The sequence below is a fragment of the Vigna radiata genome, chromosome 11, assembly GCF_000741045.1.
Source record: "Vigna radiata var. radiata cultivar VC1973A chromosome 11, Vradiata_ver6, whole genome shotgun sequence".
In the NCBI taxonomy this organism is placed as follows: domain Eukaryota; kingdom Viridiplantae; phylum Streptophyta; class Magnoliopsida; order Fabales; family Fabaceae; genus Vigna; species Vigna radiata.
The window spans coordinates 2,205,671-2,226,465 of record NC_028361.1 but is presented as its reverse complement, the minus strand read 5'-3'; the positions used below and the strand labels follow the sequence as shown (position 1 = coordinate 2,226,465).

At 31.1% G+C, this 20,795-nt stretch overlaps 2 protein-coding genes across 5 annotated transcripts; one reads left to right on the top strand and one right to left on the bottom strand.

The window, feature by feature from the left end:
• Window positions 1-275: 275 nt before the first annotated feature.
• Window positions 276-4,390, bottom strand: LOC106776389 (anaphase-promoting complex subunit 8). Of its 4 annotated transcripts, XM_022787543.1 has the most exons (6): window positions 4,372-4,390; window positions 3,995-4,070; window positions 3,229-3,328; window positions 2,792-3,098; window positions 565-1,815; window positions 276-480 (listed from the first exon to the last, which is right to left on the bottom strand). In XM_022787543.1, the coding sequence occupies exons 3-6, from the start codon at window positions 3,312-3,314 to the stop codon at window positions 382-384; spliced, it is 1,743 nt and encodes a 580-aa protein (XP_022643264.1). In that variant the 5' UTR covers window positions 3,315-3,328; window positions 3,995-4,070; window positions 4,372-4,390; the 3' UTR covers window positions 276-381. The 4 variants fall into 4 exon arrangements, with proteins under 4 accessions (XP_022643264.1, XP_022643265.1, XP_014519319.1 ...); XM_022787544.1 differs by lacking the exon at window positions 4,372-4,390 and having other exon boundaries at window positions 3,229-3,358; window positions 3,995-4,185; XM_014663833.2 differs by lacking the exon at window positions 4,372-4,390 and having other exon boundaries at window positions 3,995-4,185.
• Window positions 4,391-9,385: 4,995 nt separating this feature from the next.
• Window positions 9,386-11,268, top strand: LOC106777182 (protein DETOXIFICATION 49). The gene has a single exon (XM_014664722.2). The coding sequence runs from the start codon at window positions 9,472-9,474 to the stop codon at window positions 11,056-11,058; it is 1,587 nt and encodes a 528-aa protein (XP_014520208.1). The 5' UTR covers window positions 9,386-9,471; the 3' UTR covers window positions 11,059-11,268.
• The last annotated feature ends 9,527 nt before the right edge of the window (window positions 11,269-20,795 follow it).

The following is a 20,795-nucleotide window of genomic DNA, read 5'->3' as shown; positions in this document are numbered from 1 at the left end:
CTTCCCTTCCACCCGGCAGAGCACAAGAACAAAAATATACAAAAGTTCCCCAGAATTCTTCGGCGAGAACCCAATTCCGGATGGACTTTCGTCATTGAAGATACCAAACAAGATTGGTAACCAGAGACCAAATTCTATCAGTGATAGTGCGGGAAATAAAAAATTACAGGGGGTCCATTTGGGTAATTTTTTTTAAAATTATTATTTCTAGGGAAAAAAAACGAGGGGAAAGCATTGAGTAATGTGGATGCCAAAAAATGAAACAAGTGAAAACAAAATAGAAGACGGGAATTAAGATTGAATTTTAATTTCCTTGTTTTCCGTTGGGTTTGATTTCGTCTATACAAAAACTCATAACAGCAGAAAAACATCAGTGGCTGGTCAAAAGGGATTAGGAGGAAAATGCTCAACATCCATGGAAGGGAAACCAGACTGTACTGTTCGCATTCCTCTAAGTATACTCTTTGCTGTTTCTCTCTCCTGTAAAAAATAATTAAACCATTTAATGATTTTAGAAGACTAACCTGCTTCAAATTGAAAGTTGAGTAGAATATTTAGACTCACCGGGCCAGTATAATCCAGAAGACGTGTACAGTATACTTCAGCTTCTTCAAACTTTTTCTGTGCTCTGTAATATTTTGCAAGATAGAGCAAAGCCTCAACCATTTTAGGCCCTTCCCTCTCTTCAGATTCCATCCTCTCTAAGTCCTTTTTGTAGTAAAATGCAGCCTCTTCAGGGCGCCCCAGCTCCGAAAGAAGTCTTGCCAAGTTGTGCAGTGCAATTGCTTCCCTGTCATTACAATTTGCTGCTCTTCTGTAACACTTTACTGCTTCATCAAGCATGCGAAGTTGATCAGTTTCATAGCACTGTGCCATAGCAATCCACAACCGAGAATCATTTGGCTGCAAGAATACGGATTTTTTGAAGTAATGAAGTGCATACAGAGGCATTCCCATCATCTCATAAGCCTGTCCTAGTCCATACCAAGCACGATAATCACGTGGGTCAATGTCTACTGCCCGACGATAGGCATCCACAGCAGCAGGAGTGTTTTTCATCTCAACAAACTCATGTCCCATAAGTGTCCAAGCAGATAAGAAATTTTTGTTCAATTTAAGAGCTCTCCTAAAATACACAACTGCCTTTTCATGCTGCCCTTTTAAACTGTAATAATTTCCAATAATACAACAAGATTCAGGTCTGTATTTATCAGTCAAGAATACTCTATGCGCAAGATAACTCAAAGCAGAAAAACATTCCTTAGCATACAGCACGTTGGAGTACATGTCCATGTCTTCTACTCTGTATGGATCATTACTAAGCAGTTCTTCGAATATTGCTTCAACTTGATCAAATTCTCTCAAACTGTACTGGGCTTTTGCAATTTGTGCCTGTATGTAATTACTGTTACCAAAGGTTCCCAGTAGGTATTCATATTTTGACAGAGAGTCATTGTGCATCCTTAATTCTTGGTAAACACTGGCAAGGAAAAAATCCTTCATCCAATGGCTATTGAGATTAAGACTATTCAATATATCAACTGTTTTGCATAAGGATTGCAGCTCAGTCCAGACATTCCAGTTCCAAGGGTAGCTATTAACAGATTCCACGAGAACTGTACGTGCAAGGTTCTCACTGCCTTTCTGTTTGAGCACAAGACCATATAAGTACAAACCAAAAGGATCGATTTTGCCATTATTGCGTAGTGTTGACAACTCCCTCTCCAAAGATACTAATTCACGATTGACAGCATCACTCTTACCCAAAGGCCCCTCAAGTTCTATCATTTCTTCCTCTTTTCGCTTTTCTCCAGCCTGAATAAAGTAAAAAAAAAAATATGAATATGGAACAATGTGCACTTAATTATTTTAATTGAGTTTCTCTAAATACAAAAGAACAGATAATGCAGATCATATATCTATTTCTTCTCTCTCTCTCTCTCTGCGTATATGTGTTTGTAAGTAAGGATTGATTGGGAAGAAAAACATAAGATTTTGTTTTCGGAACAAAAAATATAAGATCAGAAAAAAAATATATAAAGTGTTTCATTTTAAGAAAATCCTCCAAAAATAATTGAGTGGAATAACGGCTGTACAATGTGGGATCAATGTTACATTAAGCATAACCGAATGGTTCTGTATGCAGTGTTTATGGCTAGCAGGTCCCAAAAACATATTTAATGTTATTAAGATTATCCATATTGAAGAAAACACACCTTTTGCAAAGAAATCATTCATAAAGGCGAAATTGCAACGCAGTTCACCACAATGTTTTAAATCCCCAAAAGTGGCCAAAGATACTATAGTGAGATAGCATATAGTACCTTGCTATGAATAGGAGCATCACCAACTGGAGGATTTAAAACTTGCTACGGATATGCAGATTCAACAGAGCATGGGCAGATTGGCCAATGTGTTTGAGCATGAGGAAGCCATCTTAAAGTGTTCTTTCCTATTTCTTGTTTGTAAATACAGTAGCATAAATTTAGTATTTTTGTTTAGTTAGTATAATTAGTAACTATAGTATAATAAATAGTATGATAGAAAGTGAGTTGTTCTATATGAAAAAAAAAAAAAAAAAATTTGATTTGTGGTCAAAGAAGATTTGTTCGCAAAAAACATATGAAATGAATGAACTATCAAATTATCATCAATACTACAAACAAATTATAGGGAAAAGAACATTCAAATCCAGAATGCATCAGAAGTTTCACTGCATACTAGCACATAAAATCCTACAAGTTACTATGCACACTCAATAAAAAAATAAAAGAAAGAACACAAAACTGACCAGATAGAGAGCATAACAGCGCAAGAATACCGCCTTTCTTCCATTTTGATCACGAAGAACATGAGCGGCTCGCTTATACTCACGGCAATCAAAATAAGCCTTTGCCTGAAGGTAAAAATCATCATCTACAAGTTCATCTTCCTCCATCACAGGTGTGGCAACATACGAAACACCAGCGATTGGGGTCACAGTGACATCATGAGTCTTGTACTTCCGGCGAATGCTTGAACTCCCACGCTGAAATCTGGTGTTCGAAGGAGTGAACTTTACAGGGTCGTGCTCAATACCCACCAACTGTTCTGCTGCCCTGAAACCACATCTTCATCAGAAACAAACCACCCATTCGTGGAAAAGCAAAGGGAAACTTCAAAATTCAAACTCAAATGTCTGGTTGGAAACCCCAAAATTTGTTTGGATTAGGGTTTTTGTTCAGATACCATTTGGAAGCAGAGTAGAGACATCTATCGCTTAGTTGGCGAATCGCGATGCGAAGTTCGCTTCTGCAACTCTCTTTGGAACTCATCTTCTTCGACTACACTGAAAGTAGGAGTGAGCAAACTACATTATCTGCACTGTATTATAACTAATTATAGTTAACTATATAATAATTCAAAGAAACTAAATTGAACTAAAAAGGTAGTTCAAAGAAACTTAATTGAACTTAATTTTAATTGAACTTAATCTTAATTCAGTTACTGTAGTACATTTCAGTAAACTCTTTTAGTTCAAAAGCACCCTCTTCATCCCACCCAACACCTTCCTCCACCGTCCGCTGGATCCCCTCCTACTCCCCTATCACGTCGTCCCCCAGAACCTTCCCTTCTCCGACCTCCTCCTCCTCCCCCGCCGCGCCCGCCTCCCTACCCTCCTCGCCGCCAAAACCATCTCCGTCACCGACAACTCCCCCGCCAACTTCTCTCTCGACCACACCCCTCTCACCCACCCCAACCTCTTCTCCACCCCCTCCCTCGCCGTCCACAGCGTCCAGTCCTTCCTCGACTACTCTCTCTTCGGCGACGGCCTCCCACTCTCGCCCTCTCCCCCCGCCGGCAACTCCATCGACTCTTTATGGAACTCAGGTGCGTCCTCCTCCGACTCCCGCCTCAACGGTGTCGTTTTGCTCCCCCTCTTCTCCTTCGTTCTTCAACTGCTACTATGCCAAGGTTTTTCAATCTCTTTTGAAAGGGAAAGGGAAAAACGTACCTTTGAGTTGCAGATCTGCTTCTCTTCGACAACAGTGGCGGCAGCCTTCAACGGAGACGGAGATAGGAAATGCCGCCTTCAACGGAGATGGAGATAGGAAATAGAAAAATAGAAAATTGTGATGAGAAATTGAAAAACCTAACTGTGATTGAGAAGGGAAACAGGAAAACTGAAACTGCAAAGTGTAATAAAAAATAAAATAGTTCATTATTTTTAAACTGAAGTATTAATCAGTATAATTATTTTTTAGTTTAAGTTTTTTAAGTTTAAAAAATAAAGTTTTTTAAAGTTTAAAAAATACAGATAAACTAGAGTTTAAATTTTTTGAGTTATCTATGCACAACCCTAACTGAAAGTAATGAAATCGCGCCCACTACCTTTTTTCAAATTGTTGTCTTCTGTGTCCTTCCTCTCTTTATTTCCTTCCTACTATGCTTCTAATATTTATCTGTTTTCTATCAGCCTCCCTCTTTTATTCAATTTGTATAAAAAAAAAATATAAATTTTGTCACTTCCTTCAAATTAAAGTAAATCAAGGATTACATATTTTTTGTTAATTATTTTTTTATATATTTGAAACACATAGCTCCTCTTATAATTAATATTTAGAAACTATATTTATAATAAATTACATTCATAATTTACCAAAATTAAACTATGTTAATTCAATTAAAGCATGTAATAATAAATTTACTTATTTGTATATCATCTTTACTCTTAAATATGAAAAATATTTATTTTAACATTCAATTGTCTCGAATATTAAATAGAACATCTATACCTTCAACAAAGTTTTTTTCCCACAAAACTAATGTGTAATTCTTAAATGAATTAAAATTTGAGCTAATATAGAAAGTGAATGTGAGAATTAGAAAGTGAGAGATAAACTCTGTAATTCTTAAATGAAGTTCCATTTTTCAGAAATCTAAAATCTTGAGAATTCTCATTTTATAGTCCAAGCCCTTTGTCCATTTCTTAAACTCAAATTCTAAAGAGTGTTTCTTTATGAACTTTTACGTATTTTATGTACATTTTCACATTAAAAAAATAGCTTTCTTCAAAGAATTTTAAAATTTATTAAAAGATTTTTTTGAAAGTTCAATCGATTTTAAAATTCGTTCAATGAATTTCAAAATTTGTTAAATAATTTATTTTAATAAATTTTAAAATCTGATAAAGAAAAAAAAAACATGAGGTTTTTTGAAAAAATGAAGAATAATTTTAGAATTCTAGAAAAACGTAGAAATACAGAAAAAGGTGCAGAGAGAACTACTGAACCCTACAACCTTAGAAGCATAAGTCTGACTCTCCTAAGGGTGCTTTTTTCCTGCACCTCCCTATTTTTCTTGCTACACCCATAAAAGTTTAATTTCCCAAACTACTTCTCATTAAAAACTGCGTGGGGACGCACAGTTAGAGGAGGTGCGATTAAGAAACAAACGCGGTGCAAATGGAAAAGAGGAAGGAAGTAAAGGTAAAAAGGAGGAAAATGGGAATTTGAAATTAAGAAAGTGAGTTATTGGTTAATACGCGGTTCCATTTTGCCGACAAAGGCTTGTTGGTATTTAGCCAACACGACACTGCTTTACGCAAAACATAAAGCAGATATAGTGCTTCACACCTATGTAGATCACGATGTTATATTTATTTCTTCCCTATTATTATCTTTTAATTCTTTTCTTTCTTTCTAATACAAAATTATCTTTTAATGGGTTAAATATCTTTTTAATCCCTATACTTTAAAGTGATTTTAGTTTTAGTACATTTTTAAACTATAGTATAATTTAATCTTTCAATTTTAGAAAACTCTGGTTTTAGTTCTTTTTACCAAAATTTTTTAACTTTATCTGTTGTTTTAAGCACGTTTCATTGTAGCATTTGGATTGTTTACAACACATTTTTACTTCAATGTTAACTGAGAAACGCGTTTAAAACAACAAATAAAATTAAAAGAATTGGTAAAAAAGACCAAAACTAGAATTTTTTTTTTAAAATTGAAGGACTAAATTGTACTATAGTTTGAAAATAGACTAAAAACATATTTAACCATTTTTTTATTATTAAAATACTGTTAAAAATAGGTTCCTAAATACTTATCTTTCTACGCGCCACTTTATACATGTATTACGTATTACACTTATATATATCTGTTTCACAATTAACTTTAAAGCTAATATAATTCAATATATCACATCACTCATACCTGATTTTATATTTTTTCAACTTATACTTTTAAAAACTACATTGATTATATTATTTATACGTAACTTGTGAATTATCACTTTAATTCTTCTATATCTCATTACTTTTATCTTATGTATGTGAATAATCAAGTTTAGATTGATAATGTCGACATTAATGACTACAACACTCATTTGTGTTACTGATAAAATAACTCAGGACTTGAATCCTTATTTGTCATTTTAAACCATTTTATTTTATTAACACGTCAAAATTTCGAACTTTTGTCCAACTGCTTTAGACAAAAAAAATAAAATAATAAATAATAATAATCACTATAAGTAGCTAGGAACAATTTTCATATCTTTATTTATTTTTTTGTTACGAAGGTGAAGCAGATTTAAGTAATTTTTTAATTTGACTATTTTAAAAAAACTTCAAGATAGCATAATTTATATTAATTTCTTTTACGTAATTCACAATTTTGCTCTCCTGTTTTTGTAAGTAAAGTGAAAACAGGAATATAGTCTAAAATATAGTTACACAAAAATATTATTATGTAACATAAAATATCTAAGATACTCATTTTATATTTTAAATGGAATTATGTACACATTTTAAACACGTAAATATTCTAAAATTGATCTAATCTACATATAAAATGATAAAACAAAACAAATAATAAATTTTATTATTATATATATATATATATATATATATATATATATATATATATTACATATAAAAAATAAAATTTAAATTTAATCCTGTAAAATCAACTATTAATAGATAACAGAAAAAAATAAGTAAAAATTTAATTCTCACAACTCTAACTGTGAGACACGTGGAAGATGCTTGCGAGTTATATATTTTATTGCTGCCGAAATTATTTGCAGGAATTACTTTAATTTTTTAAAACTAACTTATCTATTTGAATAGATTTTTATATATATTTTGCATTTGATATTTTTTTTTAAGTTTCAGTCAATTAAAAATAAGTTAATTTATAATATATAAATAAATATAAATTTCATTATATAAATTGATTATATGAGATTGAGTTAAACTAATAATTTTATTTTTTTAATTTTTTTTATATGAATATAATTTCTTTTAATAATAAAATTATTTTAAAAGGTGGTGTATTTTGTTCTTAAAAAACATTTATCTTGGAGAATTATGGAGTTTTGAAAAGGAAACAGTGAATTGATTGATGATGGTGTACAGTGGTTGAGAGAAAAGCCGCCGGAAAATTCATTTGAACTGAAATGCTTCCAAGACAGCGATCCTTGCCGGCTTCGCCAAACTGAGTAAATTATATATTCCATTTAATAATTTATAATAATATACACTGAGATTTGACCAAAAAAAACCTTAATTAAAATAGCAGTAGCAGTAGAAGACAAGGATAAGATAATTACAGTGATTTTTGTGGCAGGTGAGAATCATCCAATAAATACGTCAGAGATTGCAACCAAGTTCAAAGCAATGAACACAGTTGGAATGTTGTCTGAGACAGAAAGAAGAATAATCTCCACCGCAAAAACAACTCTCTCAGACGGCTATCGCTACCATGTTTAACTAGTGTTTTCTGTCTGTCCCACTGACACATGCGTTGACTTTTGTGTCCTAACTTCTCCATGTAGTGTGTATTTTCTAATTTTTTTACATTTATTTAATTATATCATTAATTTTTTCTTGTTTTTATCCATTTTCTTGTCTCTTACACGCCTAAAAAATATTATACTATTTTTCATTCAAATATGACTTTTGTTCTTCGGTTTAGAAGAACAAATTCCATGATATCAAATTTTACTATTGCCTGGTTAAAATAATCATGACAATATTAGGACATTTAAGGTGTGTTTGTTTTAACTTTTTAATAAGATAATAATTTATTTATAAAATTGATGTATTTAGGTAAACTTTTTTAAAAAAGAAAACTGTTTTTTCTTTTTGAAACAACTTACAGAGCTATTTCTCTAAAATTTGTTTTTCCAATACTTTTTGAACATTAATAAACAGATCCTTTATCATCGTATGCTAAATATATTCAATCAATATTAAAATAAAAAAATATATATAAATTTTATTAGCAAAGTATAAACTAACTGATAAGAGACCACTTTAGTTTAACTATAATACTAGAGTCGATATAGTACTAAAGAATAACATATTTGCATGAAATTTTGAACTTTTTTTGTTGTTGTTGTTATTCTACATTAAAAAAAAGAAACAATTATTGCTTGTTTTAATCTTGTATTTTTTTTTATATAGTTTTATTAAAAATGTAGGAGAGTTGCATACCTAACACTAAACTTATATGACTCAACTATAACTATTTAAATAAATAGTGTATGATTGATATGTGGAACAAATAATAGAATATATATAAATTTATGTTCGTGAAATTATTTTTAAATTTAATATCCGTACACAAGCACTTATCATATTAACTTTTACACATGTAAAGTTACGACTTAAATTCTCTTACCCACCTTGAATTTAATTTATACATGTATAACAGAATTTCTATTTGTTTTTAGAGGTATATATATCAAATAAAAAAAATCATTATACAGACATGAATTATATTAAATTTCATGTTTTAACATAATTTTTTTTAAGAATGAATAATTTAGCATACCTTAATAAAAAAAAAAAAAACAGTTGTATTTGCATGCAGCTGTTTTGAGAAGACGAGTGGTTACTAATTAGTGAAAATGAAAACATATATTTTGTGGCCGCCCAACTTTAGGACCAGTAGAAATTAGACTTGGTCTAATATAATTCAACGCTTAATTCAAGTCAACCCCCTCGTTCACTCGGTGCTGCTTTTGATGTCGATCGCTGTTATTTCTATTATAATTAATTAATTATTTGGGATTCTTTTTATAACTTTGTTACCTAATGCTTCATGCAATGTCCAAATGTACACCACCAAATTCGCATTACATGATTGGATAATGTTTTATAAAAATTAATGTGTTTGCTAATCCGAAGTCATGAGGACTGTAACTATATTGTTAATGATTAGTTGTATTTCACTCTCTAGTAAGAAAATTTAAGGGGAGAAAAATATTAGCCAAAACTGGAAACACGGTCCACAAAAGTTGAAGAATCACAATCAAAATTGTACTGAGAGAAATGAATACTATCGATATTCCATATTCCATATAGAACAAAAAATCTACAAGTGACCCACTCCCTTTAAATACCTCTCCATACACACGAAATCTCCAACCAAGATTTTCTGATTTACACACAAACTCCAACTTCCCTATACACACCAAACCATGTCTGAGTTATCATCATCTACCTCCACTTTGGGTGAGAGCAATGAGGGCCATCCACACACGCACACGACCAAAATTCAGGAGCCAGACATGTTAGCCCTTTTGATCCCCAAACCCCCAACAACATTCCGACAACCCCAAAAAAACCTTAAAAACACCCATTTTTCCCTTGCCTTCAACGAAGCCAAATGCATATTAAACACAGCATTACCCATGGTGCTCACAGCTCTATTACTCTACTCTCGCTCCGTCATCTCTATGTTGTTCCTCGGTCGTGCTGGTGAGCTTGCCTTAGCTGGTGGTTCTCTCGCCATTGGATTCGCCAACATCACTGGTTACTCTATTCTCTCGGGCCTCGCCATGGGGATGGAACCCATCTGCGGCCAGGCTTTTGGGGCCAAACGTTTTAAACTTTTGGGCTTTGCCATGCAGAGGACAATTGTTCTTCTTCTTTTAACTTCCATTTTTATATCATTCTTGTGGCTCAACATGAAGAAGATACTGCTCCTCTGTGGCCAACAAGAAGACATCGCCACCCAAGCTCAATCCTTCATACTCTATTCTCTTCCCGATCTCGTTGCACAATCATTGCTACACCCTCTGCGAATCTACTTACGAAGTCAATCCATAACCCTCCCCCTCACGTACACTGCCTCTCTCTCTATTCTCCTTCACGTCCCCATCAACTACCTCCTCGTCTCCGTGTTCAAACTTGGAATCAAAGGCATCGCTTTAGGTGCCGTTTGGACCAATTTCAACCTTGTCTTTTCGTTGATTATCTACATCTGGGTATCCCAAATATACAAGAAAACATGGACCCCTATTTCCTTGAAGGGCATCTTCTGCGGTTGGAAGGCGCTTTTGGATTTGGCAATCCCGAGTTGCATTTCAGTTTGCCTGGAATGGTGGTGGTACGAAATCATGATTTTACTTTGCGGGTTATTGATCAATCCCCAAGCAACCGTTGCATCGATGGGGGTTCTGATTCAAACCACCGCATTGATATACATTTTCCCTTCTTCCCTGAGCTTTGCTGTTTCAACACGTGTTGGGAACGAAGTGGGTGCGGAGAATCCTAAAAGGGCCAGACTCGCAGCACTCGTGGGGCTTTCTTTCAGTTATGTTTTGGGATTGTCGGCCTTGTTTTTTGCTGTTTCGGTGAGGCACGTGTGGGCGTCCATGTTCACACGTGACAAGGAGATCATTACTTTGACGTCGATGGTGTTGCCCATCATTGGTCTCTGCGAGCTTGGGAACTGTCCGCAAACAACGATTTGCGGCGTCCTGAGAGGAACCGCGAGACCGAAATTGGGAGCGAATATAAATTTGGGTTGCTTTTATATTGTGGGAATGCCCGTTGCGGTGTGGTTGGGTTTCTTCGCGGGCTTTGATTTCAAAGGCTTGTGGCTGGGTTTGTTGGCCGCCCAAGCATCGTGTATGATCACCATGTTGTTCGTGTTGGCTCGCACCAACTGGGAGGGTCAGGTCGAAAGAGCCAAACAACTCACATCTTCTGATGCTACTGAGGAGGAACACGAACAGCAAGACCAATCCTCAACAGAGGAATCCTCTGATTCAAATGTTTGATCAATCATCACAACGACACGACTAGGATTCTTTAATATTTTGCATTCAATATTTATTACACGGACGGATTCTTTTTAGATTCTGCTAATTTTCATGTACATTTCGGAGTAGAGGCAGAGCATAAATGCATGCACTCGTAGAACAGACAAAAACATAGGAATGTGTTTTGCTTTTGCTTTTTCTCATTAATATTAATCACCGGATTGTCGACCTTGGCAGAGTTGTTACAAAAAACACTATATCACTTCTAAACATGAAAATCTTGGAACATAGTCTTAAAACATCGATTCTGTGCTAGTTGAGAATATGACCAAAAAGACAAAGGGAAAGTGAAACCCGTGAGACAGTGTTCGGAATGGTAATGAAGCAATTGTTACTTTCTAGAAATGTCGTCTGCGAATAGGATTGTTTGTATACTGCGCGTTTTAATTAGACATATGGACTTGTGTCGGTTGGTTGACGACGAAAACGAGTCATCCGCACTTTGATCACTCGGCTGACTCCTTCAAGTGACTCAACATATGCATGAAGGGATTCCATTCCACCCCCCAATTCTGACATGTTTTTATTCAAGAAAGGAAATTTACAAATTAGAATGTTCCACGTTTTATACCAACTGAAGCAGTCTCTAGGATGTTTCCTATAGAGGGGAAGCAAGAAGTTTATCTGGTATAATTGTAAAATATTCCAAACACCTTTAGGTTTGACAGGTATTTCAATTGATACCATCTTTGTTCAAATTCGTTGTTCTTGTGCAATATTTCATACACAAAGTTATTAGAATATAATATGCAAGTGACTCTACTTTCACGAAATAGTAAAGAAAACCTTAATTAAAGTAGCAGATGACAAGACAATCACAACGTGTTTTTTGCGAGAAAGGTGAGAATCATCCAATGAATAAGTGACAGATATGCAGCCAAGTCCAAACTAATGAATACAGTTGGAACGTTGAAGTGAGACCGAAAGAAGAATAATCGATCTCCACCGCCAAACAAACTCTCTAGGACGGCTATTGCGACATACTTTATCTAGTTTTCTCCGTGTCCCATTACCACGTGTTTACTTTATCTTAATCATGTTACTAATAAATACATTGTCATTTCTAATATAGTTTTATTAAAAATTAACGATGGCGGTGTCATTTATATGTAGATTGAGTTAAATATGTTTTCAATTCTTTAAAATTAATTTTAAACTTTGATTTATTTTAATATTTAAAATTTAAAAATAAATTAATCTAGTTTATTAATTCAATAGTATTATTTTTTTTATATATTAAAATATATTTTAGATTTACGTTTGAGTTATATTTTATTATATGTAAATTATTTAAATATTAAATATCATTTAACACATAAAAAAAATTAATATGATTAAACTAAAATGATTTTATCAATTTATTTTTAAAATTTTAAAGATAAAAATATATTAAAATTTGAAACAATAACTCATTTAATCTTACATTTAGATTTATAATTAATAATATACTAACACACTTTTTAATGATTAAATATACTTTTATCTTCTAAAGAGGATTAGTAAAAGTTAAAATTAGTGTTTATGTAAAACTTACATTCAATTTAGTTTTTCAATTCCAGTGATTTAATTTTTTTAATCAAATTTGTTAAATTTATTTGATGTGAAAGTATTTAAATTATTTATACTATTATAAAGTTAGTTGAGAAACATATTTGAAATTTCGAATAAATTTAATAAAATTTGATTAATTTTACACAATTATAAAAAATAAAAACTAAATTAATTCAAAATTTAGAAAAAATTAATTATAATGTTCATTAAACAGTTAAGGAAAAAACATATTTAATATTTTTTAATAACGTAATGAATTTGGAATTGGACTGAATCCTGGAGTTGTTTAAATTGAATTTTAGAAAACGTAAAAGAAAATGAATATTTGGGTTATTGTTATTGGCATTGCATGCCGCCATTTTGAGAAGATAAGTGGGTATCTAATAAGTAAAAAAGCAAGATGTATTTTTTAGCCGCCCTACTATAGCGTGGAAGTATAAACTAGAATTGGTCTAACATAAAAGGCGAAGAAGACCCTCTTCCACGTTTAATTGAATTCAACAATCTCAACGACATGACATTAAATATTCACACTTGCTGCTTTTGATGTTGATCCCCTCGTGTTTCTAATGTGCTCCATTAATTAATTCAGATTCTTATATTATAATTAACTTTGTTATCTAATACTCCATGCAATGTCCAAATGTAGACCCATACATCGGATATTGTTTTTGTTTTATTAAACTTAATATGCTTGCAAGTCCAAAGTCAAGATCCATGCGCATGTCTCATGTTTCTGTTGTATACGTAGCATTAACTATTAGTAAGTAGTATTAACTCCATGGATTAAGACGTTTTAGCTTGGATTTTCTATAGATTTTGACACCTCTCAAATGCACTCCACCAATAGTTCTCTTCATTGTTTCCATCAACCAAACCATAGGGCACCAAAGCAAGCCAAAACACATTACATGTATTATGGTTATCCAGTGAATAAGGCATCCAATGGTTAACAACTCTTTCGATTTTACGAGAGACAGTTGATATATAGTATAATCGATCCATTGTTCGAATTACAAACAAAATGGGTTAAATATGTTTTTAGTTTCTATATTTTGGGGCGATTTTGGTTTTAGTTTCTCTTTCAAACTAAGGTACAATTTAGTCCTTCAACTTTAGCAAACTCTGGTTTTAATCCTTTTTACTAGATTTTTTTAACTTTATTTGTTGTTTCAAACAAGTTTCATTATAGCATTTGGGTTGTTTACACTGTTTGACACATTTTTGCTTCAATGTTAACTGAGAAACACGTTTGAAACAACAAATAAAGTTAAAAAAATTTGATAAAAAGGACTAAAACCAGAGTTTTCTAAAGTTGAAGGACTAAATTGTACCTTAATTTGAAAGAGAAACTAAAACCAAAATCGGTCCAAAGTATAGGAACTAAAAACATATTTAACCCAAACAAAATTAACAACCAAAATAATTATATCAAATTTAAGTCAGATCATTATTATTATTTAAACTGTAATTAAGCTAATATTAATTAAAAGTTTATTTCAAAATCTATAAATACATAATTGATATTTAGATAATTTGTTATTTTTTTAGACATTTATTAATAAACATCAAAGTGTTTTATACGTATAAATCCAACTTGACCAAACAATAAGACTTAACCTTGATCTAACACTACATTTTTTTAAATTACCGAAATAAACAAATTTTAAAAAAAAAGTTATAAAAATAAATAAGTTTTGCTAAGATTTTATAACTTTATTCTGAAAAAAAAAATATATTTAAGATTAACACCGTTCAAAGCATTTCTAAAATTGTATTTTTAGTGAGAAATATAGATTCAATGTTTGATGTTGTGTTGCACACGGTTTATTCTAACCAGTGAAAACGTTGTAGCAATTAACATTGATGAGTTTCCAATTAATAAGGTGGACCCTTGTACGAAAGAAGATTCTCTGAAATTTTGTATGCTGCACGGGGAAGATGACCATGGAGCCCATCCATAAACATTCAACTTTCAATCAATCAACTTTAACTCCATTATCGACATAATTCTATCAAAAATTGTTTTTTCTATGACTTCCAATTCATTCTGTTCGGTGATCATATTAAAATTGGTCTAATTCAATGAACCATTCCATCCACATATTACATTATTAAAATATAGATTTAAAAAAAAAACTAAACTAATTTAGTATAAAATTACCATAAAAAAAACATGCAATTTAACTTAACAATTAAGTCAGCAAGTTAAATTTAACTAACAAGAAGGACAATATAAAAAAATTAATTAGACTATTTTTCACTTTTTTTTTTCTATGACTGGAATATTTAGTTTCTTTTTTGTTGATTTGATTCATTTTTTAATAAAGTATTGTTAGCTCTGTATACGATTCATGTGAATCATGACAAACTCAATGTTTCTTAATTATTTTAAATCATTTTCATTTTTACATTTTAAAACAATTATATCTTTGTGTGTGTGTGATATCAAATTATATATATATAATTTTTATTGAATATTATGTTGTTCATCCCTGAATCAAATTGTGTTTTAAAAAAAACTTATAGTTAAATTGAATGTTTCTTCTATATTAAGCATACATACAACACGTTATAATATTTTATAATAATTCAATATCTCATTCAAATTAAGGAAATGTATAATTTTTTAAAATATAATAAAGTATGAACTACGTTATTTTTTATTTTTAAATAAGTTTAACATGAGATATGAAATTATATATACACATATATAAATTTTAACAACCAAATAGCCGTGAACTAGTTAAAAAAAATTTAGAGTAGCTATTTATTACGAATATATCTTTATATTGGTACATGGTTGAAAATATCCTAATCCAATTAGATAAATATATATTGATGTTCCCTTTATTTAAATATCATATAATTGTTATTTTTAAAAATAATCTTTTAAGGAATAATCCAAATAGTTAACAAAATGGCCATTAGAAACTTTGCAACAAAAGCATCATCGTAATATTAAGGAAATCGGAAACCAGATAGCTAATAAAAATATGTTAACATATTTATTATTCAACAGCGAACCACAAAACTAACATAAAATGATGCTATTCTATTGAATTACTTGTCCAACATTTAAGTTTCTTCTTTATCTTTCAAACTGTGTGAAGTTTTCTGTACCTTTTAATCGTTCTAAAATATTTCTACCAACTTTTTACATTGTTAATTAATTTACGTTTCAAACATCATTTTTTTAAAATCTCATTATAATTTTTAAAAAATATATTAAATTTTCATTATATATCATTCCCAGTTAACTGAAATGAAGTGTTATGTTGTTTCGGGGAAATAGAAAATTATGATTGTATATATAGTCGTGAAGAAAATTCAAATCATAGGATAATAACAAAATTATGATTGTATAATTTAAAAAATTGTTTTTGATTGAATTTAGATTTTACAAAATATATTTTAAACTGTACAAACTGAAATCTTATTCTCCATTATATAATTCCAAATATATTTTAGTTTATAAAAATTAAACTTTTAATTAGACGATTAAAAAATTTAAAGCAAGAATAATTTAGATTTTCCAAGTGCATGAAGAAACCATCGGATGAAAGGAAATAATAGTCTTATAAAAGTGACACCTCGTTGGATTTATTATTGAGGCCCAACAAAGCCCAAATCAAGGTCCAAAAATATAAAGCCTCTTTTGTAGAACTTTGAAAACATTAGAGTTAAATTGCCCTTGATGAAAAAACAATGGGAAGGAATAATTTTGTTGGGGGAAAGAAGCGAAGCATAGGAAAGCTATATTTCTGTTTTAAAAGTTTTATATATTAAAAAAAATAATGTTGTTTTTGTATATAAGTGAGTGACTACATATTAAAGATACTCCGATGCTTAAATCAAATTTTACTTAATGAACTTAATTCACAATTAATATCAAAAACTCAATTAAGCTAACCTTATATTTGTAGCTTACCCTTATATTTATAGGTATCTTGTGGACTTTAAATTGATGTTGGTCAAATAACATTAATATTCGTGTTGGTCCAATTACAACCTAACACTCACAGGCTCATTTCACCTGCTTAAATGTTAAGTTGAGGAATACACCGAACGACCTTAAATATACACCGATTGGTTAATATATCACGTTTTATCGGTGTTGACTTATTACCTAACTAACCGATCAGATTAGACATTATACCATACAAATGTGTTTGATAAGAGTCAATTTTAACAAATATTTTCAAAGTTAATATATTGTCTTTGATTTACTTAATATATGCTAATTAATAATTAACTGAAAATCTCGGATAGACTCTATGGTTAAGTATTATCTTAATTTCAGGAAACTTAATTATTATCTTCGGGGGGAAATTAACTATAAATAAAGAATGTGTAAAATCATAAAGACAATATACAAAATGCTTTAATAAATGAGTGATACAATGTGAGAGAAAGACATTGAAAAGGTGTTAATGAGATGCTTGTACTATACAATTTTAAGATATCTTATAATTCGTCTTCTTATCTTTAGTTTTTGTCTTCAAAAACATGTTATTTTAGACATACGATAAAGACCAATTTAATTTAGATTGCACTAAACTTGACATCTAAGCACACAAAGTAATAAATACAAAAATATATTTTAACTTGACTAAAAAATGTACTTTGAATCTTAAATAAGAATGGACTGTCCCACATTGAGTCCACTGGGTACTCAGCAATTTTGGCATAAGAGATAACTCGTATATTGATTTTACCAGTAATTTATAAACATCCATAAAGATTTAATATGAATTAAATAAATTCTAAAAACTTAAGTTTATTTGATAGGGATCAAAATATATTTTAAGTAATTAAGAATAGTTTTTGTTTCGGACATAGAATTAAGGATTTCCACAAAACATTCCTTCACACTTTTTTTTGAGTTATTTTAAGTAATTCTGAATGTTTTTAATCAATATCCTTTTCTCTAAGCTCTAAATTGTCTGAGTATATCTGTTAAAGACACTTTGACGTTAAGTTAATGATTAATCCGATCGAAGTCACAATAAAATCTTAAACTCGTAATAAATGTCATTATCCACTTTCTTACATTTAACCTCTATTTATAGGTTTCTAAATGAACTTGTGATCAGTGAAATTATAATCACGACCTAATCATGGTTTATTATCCACTAAATTACTCTTAACCATAATCTCTATTATCATGTCAATTATTATACAACATTTACTTATCTTGATTAGATGAGGTATGATAGTAGTTACCGCAACCAATTTGGATGTCCCTTTTTTATGATGGTCATTCTTGATGATGGTGATACAATCCAGTTTGGTTTGATATAAATTTTTTAAAAGTTCAATTTATAAAGTTTTTAAAAAATTACAATCAATTATGTGAGAAAGAAAGTAACCCTACACAGGCATCCCTTCCAAGTAATAAGTTATTAATTTTTGAATTGGGTGGTTGGATTGGGTAGAAGAGATGTTGATAACTGACAATGTTACGAGGAGCATGAGGGGGACGACATGTCGGAATATGTGGAACATCATGGCTTATAATATATGAATGACACCAAAACAAAACGCATTATTGGAAATCCTAAGCTATTAATTTTCATGATTTTGGAGTATTCTTTAACACATTCAGTCTTATTAGCCATGCAATATAGGTTTGGACTTTCTACTGTTCGGACCTACCCCTAGCTAGATCCAACATGTCTCATTTATTGTGGTCGGTTCAGCTTCTGGACTTCTGTAATCAACCCTAATGTTAACTAATTAATTAATTACTCACAAATTTAAAGATTAACATAATACATCATTGTTTATTCCTTTAACTGATGGACAATAGCCTAATAGATTATTATGTTGGTTGCTGAAACGTAAATTGTGCAATTGGTTCAAACCTATTAGGCGATTTGGCTTTAGTACGGATTTATTTATATAACTTTGACATATTAAGTATCGTAGTGCTAATTACATGGATTGTTTTATTCAATTATTAAAATGAATTTTTGATGTAATCACAATTTGTATTCTTATAAAGAAAATTAGTAGGTGGAGTAATATTTTGATTAATTCGCAAGAAATGGAGGGTTTCATTCTGTTCATTCTCCATAATATACGACTCTTAACTCATGCATGACCTCATTTTTTTTTTTCTTTTCTTCTTCTCAAAACACAGCATTATCAAAATTATCATAGAGTGCACCGCAAATTAATTATCACGTTCCTTCCTAAACGTAGACATTTATTTTATTATTTAATTTAAGAATGTACCTTTTGCTTAACACAAAAACCATTCATTTATTTACCAAAATAACATTATGATTGAAACGGTTAACTATGAATAACATTACATTAATACTACATTACTCTTAATCCAATTATATATCTTAGTTTGAACTCTTTCAGTGGCTAAACTGCCATATTAAATTTCCCATTTGTCAGCTTAACCATTATTAAACACTTTATGCTAACGTGTCCAACATGCTCTCCACCAAATCAAATTCTACCAATTATTTCATTCATGAATTATGAATATACACCATTTGGGCAAATGGAATTAAACACACCCAATCACCTATAAATTAGAATGGTCTACTATGATTTCATTATTTTATAATGTAATAACAAATATTTAAAGTTTTTCATAATTTATTAAAAAAATATATAGAATGACACATTTTTATATTAATTCAACATTTATTATAAGAATGAAATAGTTATAAATAAATACTTTTTATATTTTTAAAAGAAATAAAAATATTAAATGAATGTAAAAAATGTATGTATGTTAAATTAAATATATATATATATATATATATATATATATATATATAGATATAATTTCTTACACCTTTATTATATATTTAAAATTAACTCAATTGCTGTCTAATTTATTAAAAGAATATATTAATATAAACTCTAAAATTCATGTTTTTTTTTTCTTCTGAGTTTTAATTCTCCACTTTATGATGATGTATGCACGCGCATATGCACGTGCGATTATTTCGGTAATTGTATCAGAGGAAAGCCATGTGTCGAGTGTATATTCAAATGAAACTCGAATTTTTGTGTCTCTGATTCGTATACACCGTAACATAAAATATTGTATTTATTTAAAAATAATAATAATATTCTGTATCTGCGTGTTAATTTTTATGATGTAAGAATTATATCAAAGTTATAACATCATTAAATAATTTTTACGTTAAAAAAGGTTTTTAATCTCTTATATTTGAATTTTGATTTTAGTCCACTGAATTAAGAATTAGTTTTTTTGTCTCTAACGCTGTGTTCGCTTGAACAGATTATACTGTTCAAATGAATTTGCGAGCGAAGATTGATTTTAAAATCCTGTTCGTTTCTGATGATTTAAGAGAAGAGAAATGCGCTGATTTGAGTGGATTGTGGGTAGATTCCACTGTTTCGACCATCTCTCTAATATGTAAAGATTTGTGCTGATTTATAGGTAAAAGACCTATATACCCTGTGCCATTCTTCAAAATTGGCGTGAAGGGTATTTGGATACACTGTTAGCGTATCTGGATCCATGTATATAAAGATTTTGGCAAGGGAAGTTATCCGGATACAACTTCCCATATCCGGATCCAGAGTTGTTCACGTTTTGCTAGGGGAGGTTATCCGGATACAAGTTCGTGTATCCGGTTCCAACTTTCGATTTTGGATGGCAGCTAGGGGTTGTTTCTGGTTGCAATCACCCATGCTTTCCTTCATTGCTCCGGTAGTTAAATAAGTCCGATTTAAAGAGGTTAAATACGGCATCGTAATCACAATCACAATCGCAGCCCAGATAATTCTTCACATATTGTGATAGGAAAAATATCCTCACTTTTCTACAAAACCAGACGAAGCTAAAGAGTGGCTTCGATTTCACCCTAACCAACCATCTTGCATCTTGCATCGATCGCGATTCCACCATCGGAATCTGGAAGCAATGTCAACCTCGAGCCAGCACCAGTTCCGATACACTCAGACCCCGTCGAAGGTTCTACACCTTCGCAACCTCCCCTGGGAATGCTCCGAGGAGGAGCTCAAAGAGCTCTGCAAGCCCTTTGGTAAGATCGTCAACACCAAGTGCAAGCACTTCATAGCCTTGGAACACCCATGATGTATCTAGATGGAGCCAAAAGTCTTGTTACTTGAATTAACTCCATGTA